The 25625-nt window shown below is 40.8% G+C and overlaps 3 protein-coding genes across 3 annotated transcripts in view; all 3 read right to left on the bottom strand.

The window, feature by feature from the left end:
• Positions 1–1236: 1236 nt before the first annotated feature.
• Positions 1237–19313, bottom strand: LOC120435936 (hereditary hemochromatosis protein homolog). The gene is made up of 6 exons (XM_039606146.1): positions 19266–19313; positions 19108–19153; positions 18923–18985; positions 18778–18840; positions 18504–18667; positions 1237–2279 (listed from the first exon to the last, which is right to left on the bottom strand). Exons 5-6 carry the CDS (start codon positions 18619–18621, stop codon positions 1963–1965), a joined length of 435 nt encoding a protein of 144 aa, XP_039462080.1. The 5' UTR covers positions 18622–18667; positions 18778–18840; positions 18923–18985; positions 19108–19153; positions 19266–19313; the 3' UTR covers positions 1237–1962.
• An 864-nt stretch (positions 19314–20177) lies between these two features.
• LOC120435935 (major histocompatibility complex class I-related gene protein-like) lies at positions 20178–23411 on the bottom strand. Its single transcript, XM_039606145.1, has 3 exons — positions 23223–23411; positions 22290–22559; positions 20178–20781 (listed from the first exon to the last, which is right to left on the bottom strand). Exons 1-3 carry the CDS (start codon positions 23281–23283, stop codon positions 20474–20476), a joined length of 639 nt encoding a protein of 212 aa, XP_039462079.1. The 5' UTR covers positions 23284–23411; the 3' UTR covers positions 20178–20473.
• A 1954-nt stretch (positions 23412–25365) lies between these two features.
• LOC120435545 (proteasome subunit beta type-8-like) overlaps positions 25366–25625 on the bottom strand; it is a 1468-nt gene continuing 1208 nt past the window's right edge. Inside the window, exon 3 of the mRNA XM_039605327.1 lies at positions 25366–25556. Within this exon, the coding sequence (XP_039461261.1) occupies positions 25366–25556 (191 nt within the window). The remainder of the gene's footprint in view (positions 25557–25625) is intronic.

The raw sequence follows: 25625 nt of genomic DNA, 5'->3' as shown, positions 1-25625 counted from the left end.
TGAAGGTTCTCAGTCATCCAGGTCATCCTAGTCCAGTGGTTCCCAAACTTTTTTTGCCAGGCCCCCCCTTTTTTTACAAGAAAAATGTTCGCCCCCCCCCCCACACACACACACACAAACAAACACATCCTCCAAACGCACACACCCATATTTTGTTTACAAACTCCATTGCGGTTTATTTCACACCTCAAACATTTAGTAAACAATTAAGCAAATACAAGTAAACGGCAATAAATTACAGGTAGTAATAAAATATACTACTAACTCTTTTACGCTTCGTCCACACCTACACGGGTATTTTTGAAAACTCAGCTGTTTCTATGCGTTTGGGCTTTTCGTCAACACGTAAACGGGCGTTGCGATTCACCGAAAGCGGAGATTATTTAAAACTCCTTTTTGCGTTTACGTGTGGGACGAGGAATACAGAGTTAAATCACGCAAGCGACAAAGGTATGTGCCTCTTTTCACGTCACGCTGTGCGCCACGTTATTGTTTACATGAGATGAATTGCAGAATGGCAGATAGAGACAAAATACTGTTACTGTTAATCTGACTATCTTCAGGTTTTACACGCTTACATATACACACGCAGTTACTGTCCCTGCATTTAGAAAGGCAGAGGCGTCACGGTGTAATTATTTTACGTGTAGTTGTTTTTTTTTCCTGTGTAATAATATTCAACATTGCTGTCAATACATTTTTCAAGAAATGTCTCTCTGTGCAAAATGGGTTTAAACACATAAACAACTGTGGGATACTGTTTGTCCTTGATTTGAACAGGGGGAACAAATTACGGCAGGATCAGCCTGATATTATTTGTATCCCACTGTAACTTTACTGCATAAAGAGCTAACATGTCCAAAATGCCAGGAGTAGTTATTACAAGAAGTGTTTGTGAACTAAAAATCAAGAATGTGGGATACTGTTTGGCCGTGATTTGGAGAGCCCAGCGTGCTCGACGCAGGGAAACTAATTTTGCAGGGAGACCTACCTTGGCACTTGTGCAGGTGAAGCCAAAGGAAGATATGCTTCACCATATTTTCTAGTCTTTGGCTTGGAAGGAAGTTGGTTTGGAAACATATATGGCGATGCTTCATCTCCTGCTTTGCGTTTATGTGGGAGCCCGTCAAAACCTGTCCACAGTGTCCAAGCGCTCTTTTTTTTTTTTTTTCTTTTCATACCGCGCCCCCCCTGCAATGGCTGCGGGCCCCACACTTTGGGAACCTCTGTCCTAGTCTAAGGAGCTTGGAAAGAAAAAAAGCATCTAGACTTCTTTAAGTTGCTTGAAGACGTTTCACCTCTCATTCGAGAAGCTTCTTCAGTTCTAGGGTCCTTAGTCTATTGTGTTAATAGCCCTAGGATTTTTGAATGGGAGCTGGTCCAGTTTTCTGTAGAGAGATAACTAGGATCTGAAGACACATCACGGTACATTTTAACGTTAGTATGAACAAGCGGTAAAGCTAAATTTGGGAAAATACTTTAAATGACCTTTAAATGGGATAAGCTATAAAGATTATGAAACTGATTTCATTACAATATTTTAGAATGTTACATTATCTACAACTACCCTTGCACACAGTTTTCTTAATAATTGTATAATATGCCCTTGCATTAGCTACCTGTTTACATTTTTGTATTGTTTTTTTTGTAAAAGATCCTCTCTTACTTAAAGACCTCTTCATCTCAATGAGTACTTAATAATTTTTCTGTCAGCACCCTCCCTATTATTTTTTTATTTTTCATTCTTTGTGCCTGAAAGTCTTATTGACAGAAATTTTAAACTGAAATGATCAATAACAGATAGTAGCAGACGTGTGTGGATCGAGCCTCTTTCAGAGTTACCTTCTTGATTACAATGATTACAATAATTACAAAATAAGCCAAAATGTTGTGCCATACAACTGCTTTTTTTTTGGAAGACTATGCAATACAAAATAAACAAAATAAACACTACTACTACTACTACATCCACGAAACCACATCAGGTGTTGTGATTCTACCTCTTCTCTGCTGGGAGCCTTTTCCATAGGACAAAACCTTCTTTATCCACTTTGGATAAATGTTAATGAAAAGGTTTTTGTTGACATTTGTTCTAACACTGTCAGCATCCCATCTCTGTTTAGTAATGGCATCTTCTGGTTTCAGTGCGTTCCATGTCAGTGTCTTCAGATCAAACTCAACAAAGTCTTCTCCGTTATAACCGTACTGCAAAAATCCAGTCTCCTCTCCAGTTTTTTCATCCCATTCACAGCCTTCTCTCATCTGTAAAATGTGAACACCTGAAGAGAGAAATAAAGAAAAAAATATTCTGTAATATATTATTTTAATATTGCACGTTGTCATGGATGCACTATCTCATGGATTTTATGCATGGCAGGTGGGATGTGGACCCAAAAGCAAGACTTGGGAGACACAACATGAACTCAAAGTGTAGCTTGAATACACTGACAGGATAATGAAAGAAGAGCGCAGTTGGAACGCAGGGCTGGAGAGTTTAAATTATAAGGCAGAGGATTATGGGCAGAAATCTGTGCCATCAGAAACTGAATTTTAATAAGTTAAATTTAAATTTGAATTGCTCGGATTGAATCTGAATTGTAACTTGAATAAAAGCTTTTGAAAACTGAATTTGAATTAGTCTAATTTGAAATTGAATTTATGGTTTGAAAATGAATTGATTTGCTTTGAAACTGCATTTGATCCTTTAAAAATTCAGCTCTCGAATAATTTCAGTTTCACTTCTCACCATTCAGTTTCAGTTCTACAATTCAATTTCAGTTCCAAAATTCAGTTTTTTGGAACTTACATCCGGTTCCGGTTCAAACGCAGATTAATAGAACTACGTTTTACTAGCGGACCGAAAGTGTTACTGACGGGAATCTACAGCGTCTTGAGTTGAATTAAGACTTCAGAAGTCATTCGTCATGTTGAATGACCAGCGGATAAACTCTCAGGGTGGTAATAAATGTATTACATGTATAAGAAAAAAAGTCATTTTAACAAATGATAGCCGTACAGTAACTTTTATGCTTATTGTAGCTGCTAGCTAAAAACGCTAATTTAGCCTAGTTTGCCCTGGATTCAGCTTTGACAAACAAATATGATCGACTGTTTCTAGTACAATTCCAAAGTTGTCATCTTGTACCCTGTCAGAGCCCTGTATGCTTGCAGAGACCCCTACAGTAGGGAAACATGCAAAACGGTGTCCAAACCTTTGTATTTGAGCTTTATTTATGTCTTACACAGCATCCCAACTCTTTAGCTAACTTAATAACTTTAGCTAAAGTGAATAGTTAGTCTAATTCATTAGTGCAGCATTACTGGAGCACCTCTGTTTGAAGTGATATAATATGATATACAACTATCACTGAAACAGCAAACTTTGTAAATAAATAACACTTCTCATTCTCTAAACGTTTGGCCACAGCTGTAGATTACACTATCAGTGCTTGTTCACTCTTGACAATAATTACATTTCTAAATTCTCTTTGTGCATTTACAGGTAAACAATATCTAATATTTTATCTAAATGACTGCTTTGTCTTTGAAAAGGTGAAGAGCCTGAGGCCGGTGACAGTCCAGTTCTACTCTAATTACATCCTTACGGTGGCTCACAGGACAAGGCGACATTCCTGTCCTGCCAGAAGAGAAGAGAAACTTCAGAGTCTTCATGAAGTTCAACCACACCTGTCATATTCCATATGACAGGGGTCTCAAACTCCAGTCCTCGAGGGCCGGTGTCATGCAACTTTTCCATGCCCTCGAGGACTGGAGTTTGAGACCCCTGCCGTATGGTGTTCATGCTGTTTTCTACCCCACAGTTACAGCATGTCTGACTGCCTGTTCAGCATATGCAAAAATATATGATGAGTTTAAGCATGTGATGACTAAGGCCTTCCATTATGGTGTTTGTCATCACATGTCACAGATATCTGGATGATCATTTGGAATAAACATGAAACTAAAAACTTGTTACTTCATCTTTTACCTTTATTATTATTATTGTTCTTATTTTACATTTTTCATTGTTAGGCATTGGGTTTATTTGTAGTAGTCCTTTCCAACTTCTTTCCCTCTTCCATGTTACTGTGTCAGCTTGTCAGCATCTATTTGGGGTTGGGAGTGGAACAGGAAGTAAGGAACAGAACAGAAAGTGCCATTAAAACCAGGAGAGGTTCTTATATTTCAGAAGAAGGGATTAATTCAAAAGAAATGACCTCAATGCCATATTTTATTTAGGAACCCTAGAGAGCACTTTGCAAAATAACACATTCTTATAATTTCACCCTCAGATGAGCCAAGCTACGACTGTCAGGAAGGTGATGTAGGTACAGAGCATGTGAGAGTGGTTAAGTTAATGTCTCTTGTCTAGATGAAGGCACAAGAGGGATCAATGGCAAGGCATAGAGATTCAGTATCTTCAGTCTTCAGTGGACACTCCATTTCTGGCACAAAACACCTGTAAAAGATGGTCGATTTAGGAGGTGACCCGACAACTTCAGCCTGTCAAACATAGCAATGGAGCAGTATGTTTTAAAAAAAATCTAATTAAGCATGCACTCAGTACCCTAAGAATTATTATGGTAGTTAAACACAGTGATAGTTGTATATCATATTATATCACTTCAAACAGAGGTGATCCAGTAATGCTGCACTAATGAATTAGACTAACTATTCACTTTAGCTAAAGTTAATAAGTTAGCTAAAGAGTTGGGATGCTGTGTAAGACATAAATAAAGCTAAAATACAAAGGTTTGGACACCGTTTTGCATGTTTCCCTACTGTAGGGGTCTCTGCAAGCATACAGGGCTCTGAGAGGGTACAAGATGATAACTTTGGAATTGTACTAGAAACAGTCGATCATATTTGTTTGTCAAAGCTGAATCCAGGGCAAACTACGCTAAATTAGCATTTTTAGCTAGGAGCTACAATAAGCATAAAAGTTACTGTACGGCTATCATTTGTTAAAATGATGCTTGTTCTTATACATGTAATACATTTATTACCAACCTGAGAGTTTATCCGCTGATCATTCGACATGACGAATGACTTCTGAAGTCTTAATTCAACTCAAGACGCTGTAGATTCCCGTCAGTAACACTTTCGGCCCGCTAGTAAAACGTAAGCTGTGTCCCAAAACGTCGGCTGCATCCTTCGGAGGACCCGGCCTTCGCGGTCTACGTGGGCCGGGTCCTCCGAAGACCGAGAAGGCCGGAAGTGCGAGGCTGTGAAATGGGACGGTCTAGCCTTCAGATTTGCGTCACTGCTGTGTCGGTGGAGTTTAATAAACTCGGCCGTCTGCTCCTTGCTATCTAAAATATAGCAGGACACTGGCGTAAATTCTCGACCGTCTCACACTTCTGTTTAATCAGTTTTCTATGGGCTCAAAATGTGGTCATAAATATTTTGTACTTGTAAATCAGTTTTGTACTTGTAAATCAGGATTTGTATGTGTAAAAAGAATTTGTGTGTGTGTAAAAGATTTGTATGTGTAAAAAGATTTGTGTGTGTAAAAGATTTGTATGTGTAAAAAGATTTGTGTGTGTGTAAAAAGATTTGTATGTGTAAAAAGAATTTGTGCGTGCGTAAAAAGATTTGTATAAAAAGAATTTGTGCGCGCGTAAAAAGATTTGTATGTGTAAAAAGATTTGTGTGTGGACTTAGCCAAAGAAAACCCTGCAAGTCACAAGTACAATTTTGACCCTATTTTCTTCCTTTCATCTGATTAGTCAATGTCATGTCAATCACAAATGTAACAATCCAATCAGAGAACAGATGGGTTTGGCTGTCGGAGGGCACTTTTTGAACTGCAGGTCCTTGAAGGGTAATACAGCTTGAAGCTGGAGGATCTCTATATAAATATCCGATAGCAGCTAGGTCCGCAGCTGTTGAAAGGATAAAGTTCTGGTATATCAGTGGTTAGAAATACCATTATTACTTTAGGATTAGTTTAACACAAAGTCAGGGCTGACCCGGGACCATTGCTGTGAGTCACAGTGCGCAGCATAAAGGTCCTTTCACATCGGACGCAGGATGTGCTGCTAATGCTAACTGCTAACTAAAAAGCAAAGGATCCAGAATTTGTTGCGCTGGCTGCTGAGCTCTGTGGGTTTTGCAGCAGCTCTACCTGTACTAGATGCACCTGCTCCTTGTCGTTTCTATCTCTGACTTTATGTCCTCTACAAGAGTTTCTGGTTTTTGCTAGTTCTTCAAATGTTCAATAAAACATGTATGCTAATTCATAACGAAGAAAGCTTTGTAATGAAGACTGTCATTTCCAAAACACTGCCCCCCCCCCGCGGTCCGCAGCGCTGTATTAAACAGTAGACCTGTGACACAAAAATCACCAAACTCGGACGACCACAGACTGTTTTCCTTCGTGGTGATGAAGGAAAACGCTGGGTTGGCATGTAAAAGGGCATTTATTCCCTTCAAAGACCTGCAGTTCTTTTTACACATACAAATCTTTTTTACGCACGCACAAATTCTTTTTACACATACAAATCTTTTTTACACACACACAAATCTTTTTTACACATACACAAATTCTTTTTACAAGTACAAAACTGATTTAGAAGTACAAAATATTTATGACCACATTTTGAGCCCATAGTTTTCTTTTTGACGTTTATTCAGCTGTGTGAAAATCCCGGAGGAACCCACCCGATGGATTAATAAAGTTTTATTTAATCTAATAATCTAATAACTTTGATCTCAGCCAACTCGATTTACTCACGAACAAATAAAACACCGAAATAAGGCAAACAATTACATTTTTAAGTTATCCGAGTGACTTATATATCATGTTTAACCTGAGTAGCGAAAGAGCGGGGAGTAGTAATATACCTATACTTTTTTGCCCCCCAATCCCCCTCCGCGTTCATGTGTGCGCGTGAACGGACTTTGCGCGTGCATGTGCGCGTGAATGGACTTTGTACATGCTTGTGAGTTCAGGGGTCATATGAGTTTACATGTGTTTAATAGCGTTTTATTTAATGAAACCATTACGTGTTTTAATTAAACTCTTTTTTAAAGCATTGTATAGGTCTCAGAGCTCTGTTATTTAGACATAGATGATTTAATTTAACTAGTTCAGGGGTATTTTGCTTTTTTCTTTAGTGCTCTGAAACACACAGAGGCTAATAGTTTTTCACCTTCTAAAAACACATATTCACTGTAACAACCCCCAATGTTCCTTTAATGCAACTAGCCCTCTAATTATCTACTAGGCACAAACACACATAGATGATTTAACTGCATTAGGAGCATTTTGCTTTTTTTCTTTAGCGATCTTATCATGTCAGAGGTCCAGCGGCGCCAGACCCAGTGGAGCCGCCAAACAGGTTTTCACCTGTTGCTTACACTCCCACACCTTTACCTCTGCATCTCAGAGGTCACCTGAAACCGAGCCCAACCCCAAGGGGTGGTAACGACATCTCCTAGAGGGCTGGTCCAATACATATAAAAACGGATTCTTTCACCATTTGGAGCATCAACAGCGCAACCTAAAGAACACCTCTAACTAAGGAGTGCAGGATGACATCTGTATCAACCATGACGAGCAGCCTGGACATCGCCCAAGCATCAGCTGCTCTAGGTACGTCTACAGGCGTATGCCGGGGCCCTCACCGCAAAAAGCAACGCTGTGAAAACGTCGTAGATGGGACTGAATTTAAGTTAGAATATCGAGGCAGTAACGGGTATGTGTATACCGTTAAATATACCAATGGAGCAGTTATACTGTGTAGATTGTGGTGAGGGAGTCTTTTGGGGAGTCACAACGCATGTCTACTAGAAACTGGAAACTCTTTTCGCACTGTTGTTTGTGCGGACTTGGACAATGTGCGCTTCCCAGAGATGCTGTATGTTTCCCAGTGGAACAGTCCAACAGGCCCAGAGTTTTTTACAGGGTCGAGGCTGATCGTTTTAACCGTAGCCCGATGACTTTATTTTTCTCAGTGTATGTGATGACAGGGAAAGTTTTATAGCAGCCAGAGGGGTTGAAAACTGGAGGTTAAATCCTCACCCTCTGAGCATAGAAGAGCGCACTCACGTGGTTTAAGGATATGTTTTTATACAGTGGTGCGACTGGAGAGCTATGCTGCATATGTTTAGCAAGGTTGACGACGCCATCAGAGAGATAGACTCAACACTGCGCACGAGGGTATTAGAAAACGCCTTGTCTTTGATGATTTTGCGACTTGTTCGAAGACTGGCTTGCCTTCTACCCTGTGCAAACCTAAAATCATAAGGCCGTCCGACAACTAAATAAACCAAATGGTAGGTTAAATATGTGGGCGTGTGTGTGCTTGTGTGTATCTATGCAACAAAATATAACATTTTTTATTGTTCTCATTTTTCAGAGGGAGACACGCAACCGTGGGACCTCACAGACACACCAGACTCCCCGCCCCCATCGCTGTTAATCCAGACCCCACCACCTCCTCCCCCCTCTCCTCAGCTGCTGCAGGATCCTACAGGATCGGGGCTGTGTGAGGAAACCATTATCGACATCAAGCTTGCAACCCACCATCTGCTGATGTTGGCGCTAAACGACTTTCTACAGGATATATGCTACGGATGTCAAATATCTCATCCCAGTCAGGTGCAACACAGCTGCTTGCTCGACTTGCCCGAGTATTTCTTTGACATCTACTATGACGATGTGATGATAAGGCTCAAGACAGACCGATTCATCCCGCCATACGCCTGTTTGTGCGTCAGACACAGTCGATGGGACTGGAACACAATTCAGCAGGATTGCAGAACACACCATGACCGAACTGAGATCATCAGAACATATAGTATGCGCAATTAACGACAACATTGTGCAGCTGCTAGAAGCAAGTCGTTATGTCCGTCGTGTTAAACCAGCCATGCTTCGCATGATTGGTAACTACTGGGCTGGGAGACACCTGGTTTAATGTATGCTGTTCAGTATTCATTGTCTGTGTGAATGAATGAAATAAAAACACGTGTTAACACCAACAGCTTTATCATTTGTGTCTTGCATACATCATGGAAAACACCTTGTATAAAATTTATCATGATCCGCCCATCCGGCTGGCTTGGCCAGTTTAAATAAGCTCCGTGATAGCTACCGCTGAGGCAATAGGTGTAAAACCCTCATTATCACAGGTTAAACATTATTTAGAACGAGACGACACTTACACACTCCATAAACCAGCCAGGATCCACTTTCCCAGAAATAGAGTATTGGTTAATGGAATCGACAAACAGTTTCAAGCCGATCTGGTTGATATGTCTGAATACATGACAGATAATGATAATGTTAGATACCTGCTAACATGTATAGATGTATTCTCAAAATATGCGTGGGTTAGATGTCTCACAACCAAGAAGGGCCCAGCCGTAGCAGCCGCATTTGAGGATATACTTGCTGAGGGAAGGATCCCTATGAAACTACAAACAGATGAAGGCAAAGAGTTTTATAATACAACCTTTAAACAGCTAATGAAGCGATATAACATCAAACATTTCTCAACAGCTAGTGAGGTTAAATCTAGTATTGTTGAAAGATTCAACCGCAGCTTCAAGGGTAGAATGTGGAAGTACTTAACATCCGTCAACTCAAGGAGATATGTACACGTCATCCCAGAGCTCACACAGGCATATAACAATGCTTATCACAGATCTATCCAAATGGCTCCAGCAGAGGTAAATAAGGATAATGAGAAGCTGGTCTTTAACACCCTGTACAAAACCAAGCCTCAGAGGAAAGTGCGTTTTAAATTTAATGTTGGCGACACAGTACGAATATCAAAACTGAGAGGAGTGTTTCGAAAAGGATACGAACAAACCTACACCGGTGAGATTTTCACAGTCAAAGAATGTATAGGGAGACAGCCCCCAGTGTACAGACTAATCGATCTAGCAGGAGAGGCGTTGAAAGGTACATTTTATGAGCCTGAAATACAACGTGTGATTGTTGATAAAAACAAAACATTTAAAATTGAAAGCATATTGGCTGGAAAAAAGGTGGGCCGAAAAAAGATGGCTCTAGTAAAATGGTTAGGATGGCCCGCAAGTTTTAATTCATGGATTCCAGAAAAAGACATCCTCGAGGTGTGATTAACCCTGATGACACAGCTCTGCAGTCATTCATTCAGCACTGTGCAGAGACAGAGTAAAGAAGGATGGATAAAAAGAACAACAAGGCAGGCTTTTATGTGACCCTCTTCTCGAATGCGTCAGCTCATGTTTACCCAGGCAATAAGATATCTAATTTTAGAACAAAGTTAGCAAAACCTATTGTTTTGAATCATCAGTATGAGGTAGCTGTTATAGAGATACAGTACCACAAGACTTGGCTGTCTTTTCCACAAGCAGATTCGCTAGTAGAAATTTATAACCCTGTCAAAGATGATGCCCTATCCGTAACGACGATTGAGCTGTCTGTGGGTCATTATACCTCTGTGGAGCAGATAATAAAAGAATTTAATTTGAAATGCCAGCAGCAGCCAGGCACGGCGGACATTAAAACACAATACAACACCGTTAGTAACTATGTCAGTGTTATGGGGCCTAGAGGCAGCGTTCTCACATTTAGAGGAGACTGGCAGAAATCCTAGGATTCAAAACAGAAGAACCATTTGTACTTCATTATAAAACACATACGCACCGCATCCTGCTGACATATACGGGGGAAAATACAACATGTTTATTTATGCAGATATCGCCGATTATCAACTTGTGGGTGACGCCCACGCGCGGCTATTAAGGGCTATAAATATCACAGACGATGTCCGGCGCGTAGCCATTTTGCAATTTGACAGTCCACACTACACACCTGTGTCAAAGACGTTAATCGACGACATAGAAATTGATTTGAAAGACGATCAGAATCAACATATACCCTTTTTATACGGTAAGGTGTTTGTCAAGCTACACTTCCGTCCGATAAGACAGCAATTTTAAAAAAGAAAGGATGGCTGTCTACAACACAGACGAGACAAGATATCTAAAATATTACATCGTCCAAGCCGGGGGTGATTTGGGAGGGTATATAGGGACCAGCACGCAATATGGCGCAGGTCTGGGCGGATTGTTCCGCAGCTTATTTAGATTTGCAGTACCGCTGTTTAAAAAAGGAGTCGGTATACTCAAACCCCACCTAAAAACCGCAGCGTCAGGAATAGTGTCTGATGTCATATCCAACATAACTAAGCCCACAACCACTAAGCAGGACGGTAACGGAGTGTATGTGTATACGCCCAATACTTCAAAAACCCCACCCACAGCACGCACACCATCTAGAAAGCGTAAAACCACAAAATCAGCCAGAAGATCCAACAAACGGACACCGTCACGCGGAGTGAAAAGACCCAGAACCAAGCGTTCAAAAACTACAGCATTTGACATATTCTAAATGGCACTGTTACACAGCCAATCTGGAGAATGTGTAAAAACAGAGCTGGACCTGTTTACTGTTCCCTACACACAGACCAGCATTGAGAAAAGTACGTTTATTGAAATACCTCCTGTTTCGGCAATCACTGATGGAGGCCCGATCGAGTTTTACATCTCATCGTCCGGCGAAGACTACCTGGATCTAAATGACACATATATCTACACACGTGTGAGAATCACAAACGCTGATGGCTCAAACCTGGCTAGAGATGCTAACGTGGGATTTATTAATTATCCCGGATGCAGCTTATTTAGTCAAGTCGATGTTAATTTGGGACACACGCTCATTAGTCAATCATCCAACACGTATCCATACAGAGGTGTGATAGAATGTCTTATCAATTATAATAAGGACACTTTAGACACACAGTTCAGCACAGGGTTATTCTGTAAGGATACAGCATCACACATGAATGACACATCCATAGAAGGGGACAACCAAGGCCTTGTGACCAGAGGCGAATATACAGCGAATAGCAGCATTGTTGAATTGATAGCTCCTGTACACGCAGATCTGTTTTTTCAAGAAAACTGTTACTTAATGGAATCGACCTGTCACTGAAATTTGTGCGCTCTAAAGACGAATTTGCTCTCATGACAGCAGATGCCAATGCGTACAGAGTTAAAATTGTCTCAGCCAGTCTCTTTGTCAAGAAAGTTAGTATATCACCGGCGTCAGACTTGCACACAGCAAGGCATTGCACCATGCAAACGCAAAATATGCTATAGACAGAGTATCTTTAAAGACTTTCTCCATACCAGCAGGGTCTCGAATATCAACTAATGACAATTTATTTATGGGCAGGATACCTAAATTTGTCATCATTGCATTCATTGATAATGAAGCTTTTACAGGAAGTCCCACCGTAACCCATTTAATTTCGAAAACTGTGACATAGAATTCATTTCTTTATATCGCTGATGGTCAGGCTTATCCTGCTAAACCGTTCCAGCCAAATTTTCAGAGAAAACAGTATACCAGAGAATTCTATCAGCTGATACAAACCACTGGAAGACATTTAAAGGACAGGGCACTTGCCATATCGGCATGTAACGACTTTGGTAACGGGTATACATTATTCTGTTTCAATCTGGAAGCTGACGAAGGACATTCGGGCAATGTATCATTAATTAAAACTGGGAACGTGAGGCTTGAAGCCCGTTTCAGAAACCCGCTACCCCGCACAATGAACATCTTGTGTTATTCAGTATTTGATTCAGTCACTGAAATATCTAATATGAGACAGGTGCTCTTGGATTACTATTGAGACAGCAAACACGGTCATGAACACTATAGAGCTAACATCTGTGGTCGGCAGGATTATCAATAAAAACACACATTTTCTAGGGGTGCTACCCAATGTACAGCTTCAAAGACTGCCTGCTATGGCTATTGTAAACACTCACCCTTCTACAATGCCCGGGGAACACTGGCTTGCTGTTTATATTTCGAGAGACAAACGCTGTTATTTTTTTGATAGTTTTGGAAACTCACTAGACCGTTTTCCACCAGAGATAAAGGTGTTTGTTCTAAAAAACTGTTCCACTCTTTTATATTCAGGAAAACAAGTGCAGAATGACTTCTCCATCACATGCGGTCAACATTGTGTATTTTTTTTATTTCATATGCAAAATGGTGTATCTTATTCACGTTTGCTTAACATGTATTAAGCAAATGTTACCTTGCAATACGTTAAAGGCTATGTCACACAAAGCATTGATGAAATCCAAGTTTGCATTGCTAATAATAACTCTGCGTAGAGCCGGCGGAGACTTGTATATCAACTCCAACAGAGACAGATTCCTCCGCATGCATGATGACATCCTTTCACCTCTTCACAGTTTTTTGTTTTGGGATATAAACAACCGGACGGTCTGACAGTAAATTTGTTCTGAGTCTTAAATAGTCCGGGGTCTTGGCTTTATAGTCTATTAAAAGATACCCGTATGTTGCGGATGTAGCATCATTAAACGCTTCTAAAAAATATTTAGTATTGCCGGGAAACATTTGTCTACCTAAAAGCATGATTTGATATTTATCTCTAGGATTTTTAAACAATATTAGGTAGTTGGTGTTCAAGGAAATAGTTCTACTGGATTTTCCTTGAATAAACAAATTCTGAACCAGATATATACAACTCAAATTCCTATGATGCACATACTTTGTGAATCGTTTTGTACTTCTAAATTGTTAGCGGCATCGTTCATTACATCGTCTATAATTAACAAATTGTTCTTGTCTATAGGCAGAAGGGTGTCATCAGCCAGAGATTCGGGTATACCGTTAACAAAGTTTATGTCTCTTATCTTAAGAAGTTGGTCATATAAAGGCTGCCAGCATGAGTATATATACACAATGTTATCAATGTTGTGCGAAATAATCCCGGATGCATTTTCAATGACATTTTTGACAAAAAAAGTCTTGCCGCAGTTACTGGGACCGCTGACCACCATGCTGAACGGGTGCTGCAACCTAGCGTCAAACCCCTGATCTAATTTAAAATCCATAAGGCAGGGTTGTGTAGTCTGGGAGCACACGGCGCTTGTAGTAGACAACTTTAAGCTTCTTCACAACAGATACATTCTTCAAATGAAGCTTCTTTTTATCGCGTTTGATATTATCAGACACAGCCACTAGGTGTGCGTCTGAAGCCTGATTGGCTACAAACTTGCGGACTAAACCTTTCAAGGATTCGTGGGTGACAACTTTGGTGTTTTGTGCGTTCAGTGTTACACCTTTACATTTGACCTGGGTTTTGCCCAGCGATGTGTGATACGCGTAGCATTTTGGCCCACACCTCCCTGTCCAGAAGCTAATTCACTGGTGAGATCACCCAGAAAAGGGCCTAGAGGAGGCATCCAGTCGCCAGGCCGTGCTGTGAAAATGACGCTGTCTGTATCACAATACAGCACGCGCTGTTGCAAGTTGTCTAACAAATCATACAACATGAGTCTGGCGTGTGCAGTGGTCATGGCGCCCACAAAGACATTAACGTCCTTGACGCGGGATGCTCTACCATCGGCGTGGCGCCACTGCACCATGGCGACGTCGTCAGAGATGAAACAAAACTGCCGCACATCGTACTGGTCGCTGAACATTAGCTGACTAAACCTGGACGGGTCTGTGATGAGCTCAGATGACGCCATGTTTGACCTCATACTGAAACGCCCCCATAACGAGTTTAGCAGCAGCTTGTTGCAGTTTCGAACAGCTTTATTTACACATATTTTGGACGGGTCCAGCATTATTCCCTCCTTTTCATAATACTCGGCTATGTACTTTTGCTGTTCGTCAGGGGTTTTCACATGTTCTGGATACCCCGAGGCCTCCTGTTTAAGTTTTAGAAAGGCTTTCACATAGTCTTTAAACAATGTGTCGGTCTTGTTGGGGAAATGCCACACCTCATCAATAGAAACAAGCTTGTATCCTTTCTCAACAGCTTTTTCAAGCTCAAATGAGACCCATGTACCTTTCAACACCCATTCACTGTCACTGTGCCCGCATGCAGTGTGCTGGTTCTGGTCTTCAGCGCACATGCTGCAGAGTGGAAACATCAGTTTGCCGTGGCACCTGTAGGGAAGGACGGGGTGAAAAAGCCCTCTTGGTGGCAGTACTGTGCATTTAACAAAGCCGAAATAATTTTCTAGCTTGTCAAAGTTGCTGTAAATGATTTGAGGATGTCCTACAGGATAATTTTTTTAGATTGCACCATGGGATAGAGACTGGTGAAGTCGTAGTAAAATATTTTTTCATCACACGCAACCTTGTGGTACAGTTTTATAGCATTTGTGCGACCGCCAAAAAGGGCGTCTCGGGGGTTCAGGCGTTCTGGCTTTCTGTATGTATGCATGAAAGTCACAACTGCAGGGTCTGTCTGCTTCAAGGCAGCCCATTCGCACTCCCACATCACAACAACGTTCAAACTGTATTGTGATTTCAGTGCATCCACTTTGTCACAAAACACACGATGCAGCAAACCGTAGGACGCTTTGCTGACAGGATTTACTTCACTCTCGGGGTAGCATTTAACACATCCGTGGTGAAAACATCCTGCAAATTCGTAAGCCGTGTTACTCGTGGGGTCAAAGCCGTCCACAAAATATGGCCCAACCCTCTGTTCACCTCCTCTGAGAGCGTGTTTTATCACTGTGCTGGTGGTGTGGGACACATATTGAAGCCATTCAATAGAGACGTTTGAAAATGTCTTATTCTGCTCAACGTATGCACCATCCTACGTGAGAGCGAGCGTGTCTCTAGGCAGAAACAGCGTTTTATACACACCCATACTGAATGCAGCCAGGGTGGTGTGCATGAATGGATCAACTTGTGTACAACCCAACAGAGTGTCACGATATATGGTACATGCTTTACGCAGGACATCAACATCGTTAACACAGTAGCGCCTGAGTTCAGCCTGAAAATCAAAGGTGTTCTGTGAGGCAGTCTGGTACCATTCCATGAAGCTCGCCTTACCACTTTCAGACATGCGCTCATAGCCATAGAAGGAGGGGTCCGGGTATGGACCGACATAATACTCATTATCCCTAGTGTTGAATCTGTGTGGGAAATGGCCCTTCTGCAGGTCTTGAAAACCTAAAGCAGAGGGTATTTTGGCAAGACCCATGGGCAAAAAGCTGAACGAATCAATCCACCGCTGGTCATACTCCTTGTCATGCATCAAAATCACACGGCTCCCTCTCATTGTGACGGTAGGTGTTATACATTGCTTGACCATGTACTCCAAAACTATGTAATTATCGAATCCTGATGCATTATGGGCTATGAACGTGTACCCACGAAACCTCGGGCGTCTGTAATGCTGCACAAACGCCGCCACACATTTTAACGTATTAAATGAGAACTTGTTGCCCTTCAGATCAGACGCACACACAAAGTTGGCCTCATGTTTACCGTTGTGATACCTTGTCTCAAAATCATATAAAATATATTTATCACAAGGCTTCTGTTGTTCAACAGGCTGTATGAAACACTGATGCTCAGAGTCCCCGGCCAATTTAGGCTCATGCAGTGCTCGCATTTAGGCTGGACACATCTGTGTGGTGATTTCTTTGATTCTTTATATGTGACACCACAACTCATGCAATGCTTCATATTGTCACACGGGACCATGTTGTGTTTTATTTCTGGTAATTTGTGTTGTTGGTAACAGTGTTGTGATTTGCAGATGCGGTTACAGTCACTGCATTTCACGGTGGGACCTCTGTGGTGGTGACAGAGTGTGAAACATACGTTGCATCTATGTTTACAGCTGTGATAGAGCGGTGAATCATATGTATTGTAACAAAAATTACACACATAGCCTGCCCCTAGAAAAGCTGTGGGTTTTTCAATCAGGTGATAGTGTTCATTGTGTAGGTACAGCATTACAGTGTTTGGATTTGGCTCATCATGTGTGAAAAAAGTATGCAGACGTTTACGCCCTGCTGCGTGATAATAGATTACTATCTTAATGTTTAGGTGTTTCTCAAATTTGCAGACATCTGAGAATGATACTGTCTGTGTGTCGCATAGACCTACTTGAGCATGTAACTGTTTAGCAGTAGCATATTTTTCATGCTCTGGGGCTGTTGGGTTTAATGAATGTGCTATGCAAAGGGAGAAGCACAAACTGTTGTGCGTATTGTTTGGTGTATACAAATGTTTACCCTTCTTTGAGAGAATGTCATCATAAGGGATGTTTGCCAGTTTTAAGCGAGCCCCACCGCTACTATTTTGTGCAACCGTGACAATAAACTCTAATTCATCATCACCGATAGATTCGTCGTTACTTTGCATAACTTGTGCTATTTGGTCGAGAAACAGGTCAGGGTCATACTGATCATCAGGATTTAAAACAGCTTGAACATCAGAAGCCAACGAGGGCCCACGGAGGACCACATTTAGAACACAACCCTGCTGAGATCCAGCCACTGCTCTATCTATCACATTAGCTAGGCAGCTTCTAACTCTTTCTGGCACTTGTTCTGGATCATCAAGACTTATGTCCCTAAAATCAAGGCGCTCGCGCAATTCTCGGGCGTTGAAATTAGGTATCTCTCTGATGCTAAGCTGGCTGTGACTGCCAGACCCAGACTGAACAATGGGCTCAACTACTGCAGCATGTGTTTGTGTATGGTTAACACTTGAGGAATTTCCATTGTTTGAGGGGCTGTGTGGTGATGCGTCAGCAACAGCAGCAGCAACAGATACAGTAGCAGCAGCCCCCTGATAAGCATGTGCCCTGGGTGCACCCACCCGTTCAGGGGTGAAAGAAGGCTCAGTAATAAGACATTCATCGGTATCCTGAGTAACAACAGTCCCTGCAACAGTAACATTCGTGGCTACAGGAAACTCCGTCTGTGTTTCGGATGCATCATCAGCAATAGGTTCAGAATGAGTTGGACAAGGACGCTCATTAGACACACCACTGCGTGCTGCAGCGAGACTACTAAGTGTTGCATGCAAAACTTGACAATTGCTTACTAACTGCGCAGCCGCCTGGTTAAAAGCCTCAAAGTCGAACCATTTAGCCCTAGCAGAGGTACCATCATTGTGCTTGAATAATTTACAGGGTGGGTCCATGATGTGGATTTTAAAAGTCACCTATTTAGAATGGTGGTATTAATGAGACGTAATAAACCTGAGGTCTCGTTTATTGCCTGCTGGCTACTTGTTAGAACCCGTGCTATTTCTTGCAAGTTGCCCTGTGCTGCTTCTCGATCTTGGTTAACTTTAGCTACTATTTCTTGCAAGTTCAGCTGTATTGCTTGTTGTTGCTGGTTAAGTTTAGCCTCTATTTCTCGTTGATGTTGACTAAGTTTAGCATCGATCAAAGATAATATATCATTTTTTGAAGCATAATGGCTCTGTTCAAAAGTAGAGGGTTTTGCTGTATTTAAGTATGCATCATATGCCTGCGATATTTGTGAGTCTGTTATGCAACCTTCTTCAAAACCTATGTCTGAATCACGGTTGTTTCTGAGACATTCTGGAGTGGCGGGTATGTCATTTATGTTGAAATCTGATAGGCTGTACTCGAAAACATCACTGAAATCACTAGGCAGGCACTCACTCGCTGGTATGTGTGGCCCGGTGATGAAGAATTCTTCCGATTCTCCGACGTTGCCCAAAGGTTGTGGTTTTTCTTGTTGTTCTGGGAGTTCAATATCACGTAAATATTCCAAAAACATCAAGGGGTCTTCAAGGGGTCCGTAGTGGCAAGGGGTTGTGTGATCGCTGTGGAGATAGATGGGTGTTAGAAATATTATAAATATATATATATATGGCGTATCATTTCAAAAGCAGGGTGTGTTTGGCTCTTTTGATTTATTTATGCCTATACTCACACTTTGTTCTGTGTTATTCCGGATGGCCCCGGTTCTTGACACACTGTGTACTCTGTCTCGGGCCTGGTGTATTAGAACATTTGTAAATATTTAAAACCTTTTTTCCTTTAAATTGAGCGTCATGTATAGAGACTTGTATACATACCTAACGTAAGGCTTGGTCTTATTGCCCCCGCTTCTGTAGGTTTTTCTGGACAACTTATTGAACCTGTACCCGGGGGGATAAGCACAGTTAATACATGGTTTAAACAGAACACATGCGCGCGCGCACACACACACACACACACACACACACACACATATTTAAAACACGTGTGACACTGTATTTACCTTGTGTTTTTTAGAGGCGTTGTTTGCCCTATATAGCTTTGTGATCCTGTAGAAAGAATGAGAAATACACATTTTAATGTTACTATGTGTGAAACAGGTAAGATTGCTTCTAAACAATGAGGCACAAACTGTTTTGTGTGAGAAGAAGAAACACAAACCTTGTGTAAGCGGAACGTGGGGTGTCACGGTGTGCGAAGTTCCTAAAAATCAGGCTTTTGTTTAGAAGAGAAAACAGTTTGAATATTTTTTGATATACAGTTGTATAAATTTAAGAATCCGTTAATAGTCTTGTTTTACCTACCATATATGTTGTCCATGTTAAAAAGAATGCTCTTAGGTTTGCTGTCCGTGCTGATGAACGAAGTGTTATGCTCTCAAGGGTCGATGTAAAGGGTTAGTGTGGCTGATTAGGGCATTTTTATATAGGTGGGGCTTGTTTCAGCTGACCTCTGAGATGCAGAGATAAAGGTGTAAACAAAAGGTGAAACCTGTTTGGTGGATGGTCGTAGAAAGTGTAATGGAAAAGATAAAAGGCGACTCCGATGGGTCTGGCTCCGCTGGACCTCTGACATAAGATAAAGGAGACTGCTTGTATTGAAAACTATGGATGTACAGTTGAGATGCTCTTGATAAGGATGACCTCTTCTGCTGACTGTAGGGGGTCTAGCTGTTGCAGAGTTAAGAATCTGAAGTATCAGAGTTTATTTCTAAAGGAATGCCTGCTGTTTGTGGTATTCTGTTTGAAACTATTAGCCTGTGTGTGTGTGTTTCAGAGCACTAAAGAAAAAGCAAAATGCTCCTAAAACAGTTAAATTAAAAGTAAAACGCTCGTGCTGATGAACGAAGTGTTATGCTCTCAAGGGCCGATGTAAAGTAGCGAGGAAAAATACAGGGTGTTTGATTAGGGCATTTTTATATAGGTGGGGCTTGGTTTCAGCTGGCCTCTGAGATGCAGAGATAAATGTGTGGGGGTGTAAGCAACAGGTGAAAACCTGTTTGGAGGATCGGATGGTCGTAGAAAGTGTAATGGAAAAGATAAAAGTACAGGTATATTACTACTCAGGAAAATGGAAAAGGAAGACATTTAATAGGGAGACATGAAAAAACATCAATATCAAACTCATAGCACACATCTATGATGTTCAGAGGCAGCACTGGCATTTTTAAAAGTGTAAGGAGGAAAAAAGAATAAAATTGACTTTAGTTCACAAAATAACTCATGCATATATTTTCAGCTTCAGTTTGTGTTTTGTGTTTGTAACCTTGTATTTTTTATGTATTTATTTTGTTTGTTCTCTGCCCCACTTTCTAGGTTCACATATGTCCAATCAGAGTTCCCCATATTGTTTGTGTGTGTGAATAAAGACTAGCCTCTAAACTTTATAAGCTCGTGTGATTTTTTCTGTGGGGAGCTTTTCACATGCTTCACATACATCTTCAGGTGCGCTGGACAAATGTTTTTGAGATCATTTTCTTTGTGTGTTATTCTAGGTTGGTCCTTATCCCATTTCTGTTTGGTAACATCAGCCTCTGGTTTCAGTGCGATCCATGTCCGTTTCTTCAGATCAAATTCAAGGAAGTCTTCTCCGTTATAATGATACTGTATTATACCAATAACCTCCCCAGTGGTTTCATCCCATTCACAGCCATCTATCCTCTGTAAAATGTGGACACCTGAATAGAGAAGGAAAGAAAACATCGCAGTGAATAATTTTAATAATGTATGTTGTGTGAGGCTCTATTATTCTCCAAGCCTTGGTTTGTTTTCTGATTCAAGTCAGACAATCTGAGAATTTTTTATTAGTATAACTAATGGAAGCTAATTGAAATGCTACAGAATTCATAAATGAGCCTGATTAATGTTCATGTTTATACTCCACAGGCAGCAAGTACGACACAGCCAGGCTTTCTTTGTGAGACCCAACGGTATCACAAACGTGGTTATCAACTTTTTCTGTTAAATTGGGCTTTCTGTGTATGAGCTCATGTAAAAAAAAGGTCACATAACTTTTTACACTCAAAATGATCTCCATGAGTGCCGCCTACTGAAATCAGAGACGGTATCACATGATGATGATAAATGATAAAAATCTAAGAATAACATACAACCAGAAAAAGAAACACTGCTGAAAATGAGAAAATAAATGGAAAACTTAAATGTAATGATTTAAGTTAATGATTTACTAAATCTTTAATTCAAGTTAATTATGTTATGGCTGAGTGTGCTCTAGGTTCTGCTATAAATCTGTGAGGTGACAGCTGTGCATTTAAACTGGGTCCATTTAAAAATGAAAGGTTACTCTGTTAAAGAATAAATATATATTCTTAGTGCTTATTTTCTGATTATATTGTTTTATGTATTTTAATAATAAAGGCCTGTATAAAGCAAGGCCAGCTGTGAGAGAGAACTAGGTCAGAGGGTGACAGGTCGCCTTGGCAACAGAGGCATATTAATAAAATACAGGAAACCAGACAGAAAAAACGGAACTAAGTAACACAGAAGGAGTTGTTTTTATCGAAACTATGTGTGACGTGTAAAGGACCAAAATAACACCTATATGATACACATTTTTGGCTTCTAATGCCAGAGATTTGCAAAATGGCTTTGGGCTGTGCATGTCTCTCTCTTCCGGAAGATGACTGAATAAATAATTATAAACACTTTGAAAACTGAGTCGTGTTTTCTCTCTATTCAGTAAAAGAATCATGAAGAACTAGATTTAATACTCTCAGTCTAAAGTAGGTGTGGAAATCTCTTTAGTTTCTCAGCAGAAAGGTAAAATTTATTCATTTCATTGATGGAACAGCTATTTTGATGTGTGGTCTGTGTTGTAGTAGCTTCAGTTCCAGACATATAAATGACTTATCAGAAGTATTACAATATTTATATTTTTTATGCACCACCAAATGAGTGCATATACATTCCTGTGAATATGCAACATAATGTTTGCGCTACTGTAACTGGACAGCAGCACTTTATTTATTATTTGACTTTGTAATATTACCCATCTGGAGCTGTCTGACAACTAGGCTATAAATTGTAAGAAACTGAAAAAACGGTGCAATTGAAAACATTTTAAAGGCAAAATCTAAACACTCTTCCAACATTATTCCAAACGTTCCAAAAGTTTTGGTATATTCAATGTTTCATTATCATTTAAGGTATAACAGAAATACTGCACCTTCACTTTGATTGAACTGCTGTTTCAAACTGGAAATCAGCTCTCTGAAGAAGTTTGGCTGATGCTCAAAACACTTGTGCTTGTACCAGCCCAGTTGCTCAGGGTGTTTTTCTAAAATGTTCTTCGCCCACTCCTGTCTTGGTTCCAATATCTTCTTGCTCACGTCACAGTAACCCACCTGAATGCCATCAACCATCAGCACACCAAAAAGTTCTGGGATGTTCGGAGCTCCAGAGGATCCAGTGACAAAATACTTCAGCAAGTGTTTCACTGTAGGACAATGTTTATAATGTTAGCAAATAAATCAGATGCACAAAAAGTATCAGAAATATGATTCATTTAGTTATCGAGGCTGCGCCCTTCCTCTCGCCCAGTGACAGATCAGATAGACTACTAGATTATTCAGTCAAAAAATCCTCATTTAATCTGCACTAACAGTGACAGAAGGCTCTACAGCAGGACTGTGCAGCTTTTAATTTATATTTTGACAAAGATTTGGGGCTAAAGGACCAACGTGGCTGATACGCTTTGCATGTGCAAATGATCAAGAATGTCCAAAAATAAAACTATTAATATTCAACATAAATCTTTAAAAAACGTATTTAATAGGTCACATCTGACATGAATAGAAATGAAACGAATAGAATAGAATAGAATAGAATTTAATGCCTTTTTATTGTTAATAAACACATGTGAAATGAGATTTAAAAGCAACTCCTACCCAGTGCAAACATGTGATGAACTTTGCAATGAAATTCAGTTGTCAAAGTATACCTGATAAAACATGGATTTTTTTAAATTCTAGAAAATAAATATAAAAACTGAGTTTACAACATTCAGGCTAAAAGAGCTTTAAAGTGAAACAAAGCAAAAACACAGCTTTAGTCAAATGACTCTGCTGTCAGAGCTCAAAGGTTTAAAGTTTTTTCTTACCTGCGAATGAGCCACAGCAGAGGAGAATCAACAAAAACAGCTTCATCTTTTCTTTATCCATAACGTTATTATTGTTATTGCTCTTGTTCCCTCTAACATGTAAAGACCTTTGAGGTCTGTTTAACTTAAGCAGCTATTGCAGCGTCTACTCCTGATTTCTGCTGCTAATAATCTGCCTGCACTCGCCCACTTTCCCACATGCCTGTGCCTGTAATAGTCTGATATAAACTGCTTCTTTAGAACACAGAACTGGAAGGATCAGTTTTGTTGTAACACACTGAGAGCAGGGTCACAAAATACTTAAAGAACAGCTTTTCTTGATATTCTGATTTTCCTCTCATTATGTTCTTTCAGCTGTTCATGGGTCTACAGTTTGTTTAGCATGTATGTATTTTATTTGAGTTATTTTCTAAATTCAAGATTCAGTTTATGTTTAAAGAGGGTACATGACCTGTTGTTCCAATAAATAAGCAAATGATGTTTTGATTTATGAATAGCTGTAGCAATGATAATAGCCTGATAATAGCCACTGGCTATCAGCAGTCAACAGGGATTGGTCTGCAGAGGAGCAGAGCTCAGCCAGTCTTCTTCCTGCTGATTAGCCAGCTCAGTCTGGCCTTTAAAAAAGCTTCAAAATGAAATGGCTTTCATGGGAATTTCATACATATTTTTGGAAAAGTGCTTCAAAAGTCCTTCAATAGCCAACAATTTATAACAATCAATGAAAAGAATGATGACAAATTGGAGCATTTCAGAAAATCTAAGTATCTGAATGAAAGATTGCTGCTGTAAATGTACCTTATTTATCTTAACTGACCCTTCAGCAGCTGTGACTATGGCTGTATCCCAATTCAGGGTCTGCAGCCTTAAAGGCCGCAGTTTAAGGCCGACACGTCACAGCGACGTGACAAAGGCTGTCCCAATCCAAAGGCTGCTCGAAATGCAGCCTTCAGATGCGTCCTTCATTTCCCTGAATTTTAAGGATGGGTCTGTGTATCCTTCGTGGGCCCAACATATCCCAGAATGCATAGCGCACCCCGCCAATTCAGTTTGTAATGATGGCAGCAAGTACAGACGTGGCAGAAACAGCGGCGGAGGGCACTCACATCCATAAATGTATGTATTACCGAAGTACCGACACAAATGTCAACATGCAAAAGACAATGGCAGTGTAATTGTACATGTCACAGTGAATTCATCCACAGTCGTCACACGTAGGTGACTGGAAATACACAGTCCCGCTGATTTGTAACTGGTCAGTTTTAATATTACCTTGTGAGGGTCACCAAAAAAAACGTTAAGACAACAACAGACAAAAATGTAGCCGTGTAAACTCCAAATATCTGCGCAATGTGGCAACACATCACATATCTGCAGTGCAAGTGCTCTGACGTTCTCGGAGACATCTGTTACCGATAACTCATCCAGCCGGCGAGAACAGCGTACTCCGTTCCAACGCCCCCGCGTTGTCGCCACTCAGGTTAAACGTGTCACATAAGTCACCCAAATAACTTACAAATGTTATTGTTTGGCTTATGTCAGTGTTGTATTTGTTCCTGAGAAAATCGGTTTGGCTGAGATTTAAGTTGGGAGTCTGCACACAGCTGAATGTGCAAACGTATTATACAATACGTCAAACAGAAAAATGATGAAACAGAAGTGTAAGATGGTAGAGAATGTACTCCAATGTCCAGGGAGTAAGGAGCAGACGGCTGAGCTCATCAGACTCCGGGGTGAAAATTAACACCTGTTCACCGGTGCCAAGAACTCAGCCGCTGCAGGTTGGAGGTATAGCACCAGTATGCATGCATAAATCTGTTGGGCATAATGGAGAGTGCCTGTCCTTTCTTGTAGTTTGAAGTTGGCACATTTTGCTGTGGATCCTGTTCAGGGATTAACATCATTGACATGTCCTCTCATATTCCGTCTATCAGGGCAATCCTGGAGCAGATGGGCCTGGCGGGCCAAATCACCCCGTTGCAGGCGGAAAAAAAATGGGACAACCTAAAGAAAAAATACAAAGTATGTACAGTACCATGGGAATATGAATTATTTGAACCTAGTCATGTAAACCTGTACTGTTGCTGTTGTGGTGAACTGCCACTTTGATTCTCTCTGCCTGTAGCATTGCAAGTATCCCGCATCAGGTGAGGGGGTGTGGGAATATCACTGCTGCCACTTGGCCCTGGTTTGTCCCAATGGATGAGGTGTTAGGACAGAGGCCTTTACCAGGCCTCCAGTCCCAATTGCCTCCATCCAGGAGGACACCCAGGGCCCAGTACAGCAGTGGGCACCCAAGGGCAGGATGTGGAACGGCAGGAGGATGAGGCCCAGCTGAGGGCAAGACCAGAAAAGAGGAAGAGGGACAGGAGGATGAAGTCCTGGAATTGATCAAAGAGGACA

This window comes from Oreochromis aureus, linkage group 22 (assembly GCF_013358895.1).
Source record: "Oreochromis aureus strain Israel breed Guangdong linkage group 22, ZZ_aureus, whole genome shotgun sequence".
In the NCBI taxonomy this organism is placed as follows: domain Eukaryota; kingdom Metazoa; phylum Chordata; class Actinopteri; order Cichliformes; family Cichlidae; genus Oreochromis; species Oreochromis aureus.
This window is presented reverse-complemented; position numbering and strand designations above follow the sequence as displayed.

What these genes read in the sequence shown, in the direction of transcription:
- LOC120435935 (XM_039606145.1), bottom strand. Translation starts at nt 23,283, where the DNA reads ATGGATAAAGAAAAGATGAAGCTGTTTTTGTTGATTCTCCTCTGCTGT. An exon ending in CTGCTGTGGCTCATTCGCAG is followed by an intron (nt 22,560 to 23,222) that starts GTAAGAAAAAAC and finishes ATTGTCCTACAG; the next exon opens with TGAAACACTTGCTGAAGTAT. An exon ending in GCAGTTCAATCAAAGTGAAG is followed by an intron (nt 20,782 to 22,289) that starts GTGCAGTATTTC and finishes TTCTCTATTCAG; the next exon opens with GTGTCCACATTTTACAGAGG.
- LOC120435936 (XM_039606146.1), bottom strand. Translation starts at nt 18,621, where the DNA reads ATGTTTTTGGAATATTTACGTGATATTGAACTCCCAGAACAACAAGAA. An exon ending in CGGGCCACACATACCAGCGA is followed by an intron (nt 2,280 to 18,503) that starts GTGAGTGCCTGC and finishes TTCTCTCTTCAG; the next exon opens with GTGTTCACATTTTACAGATG.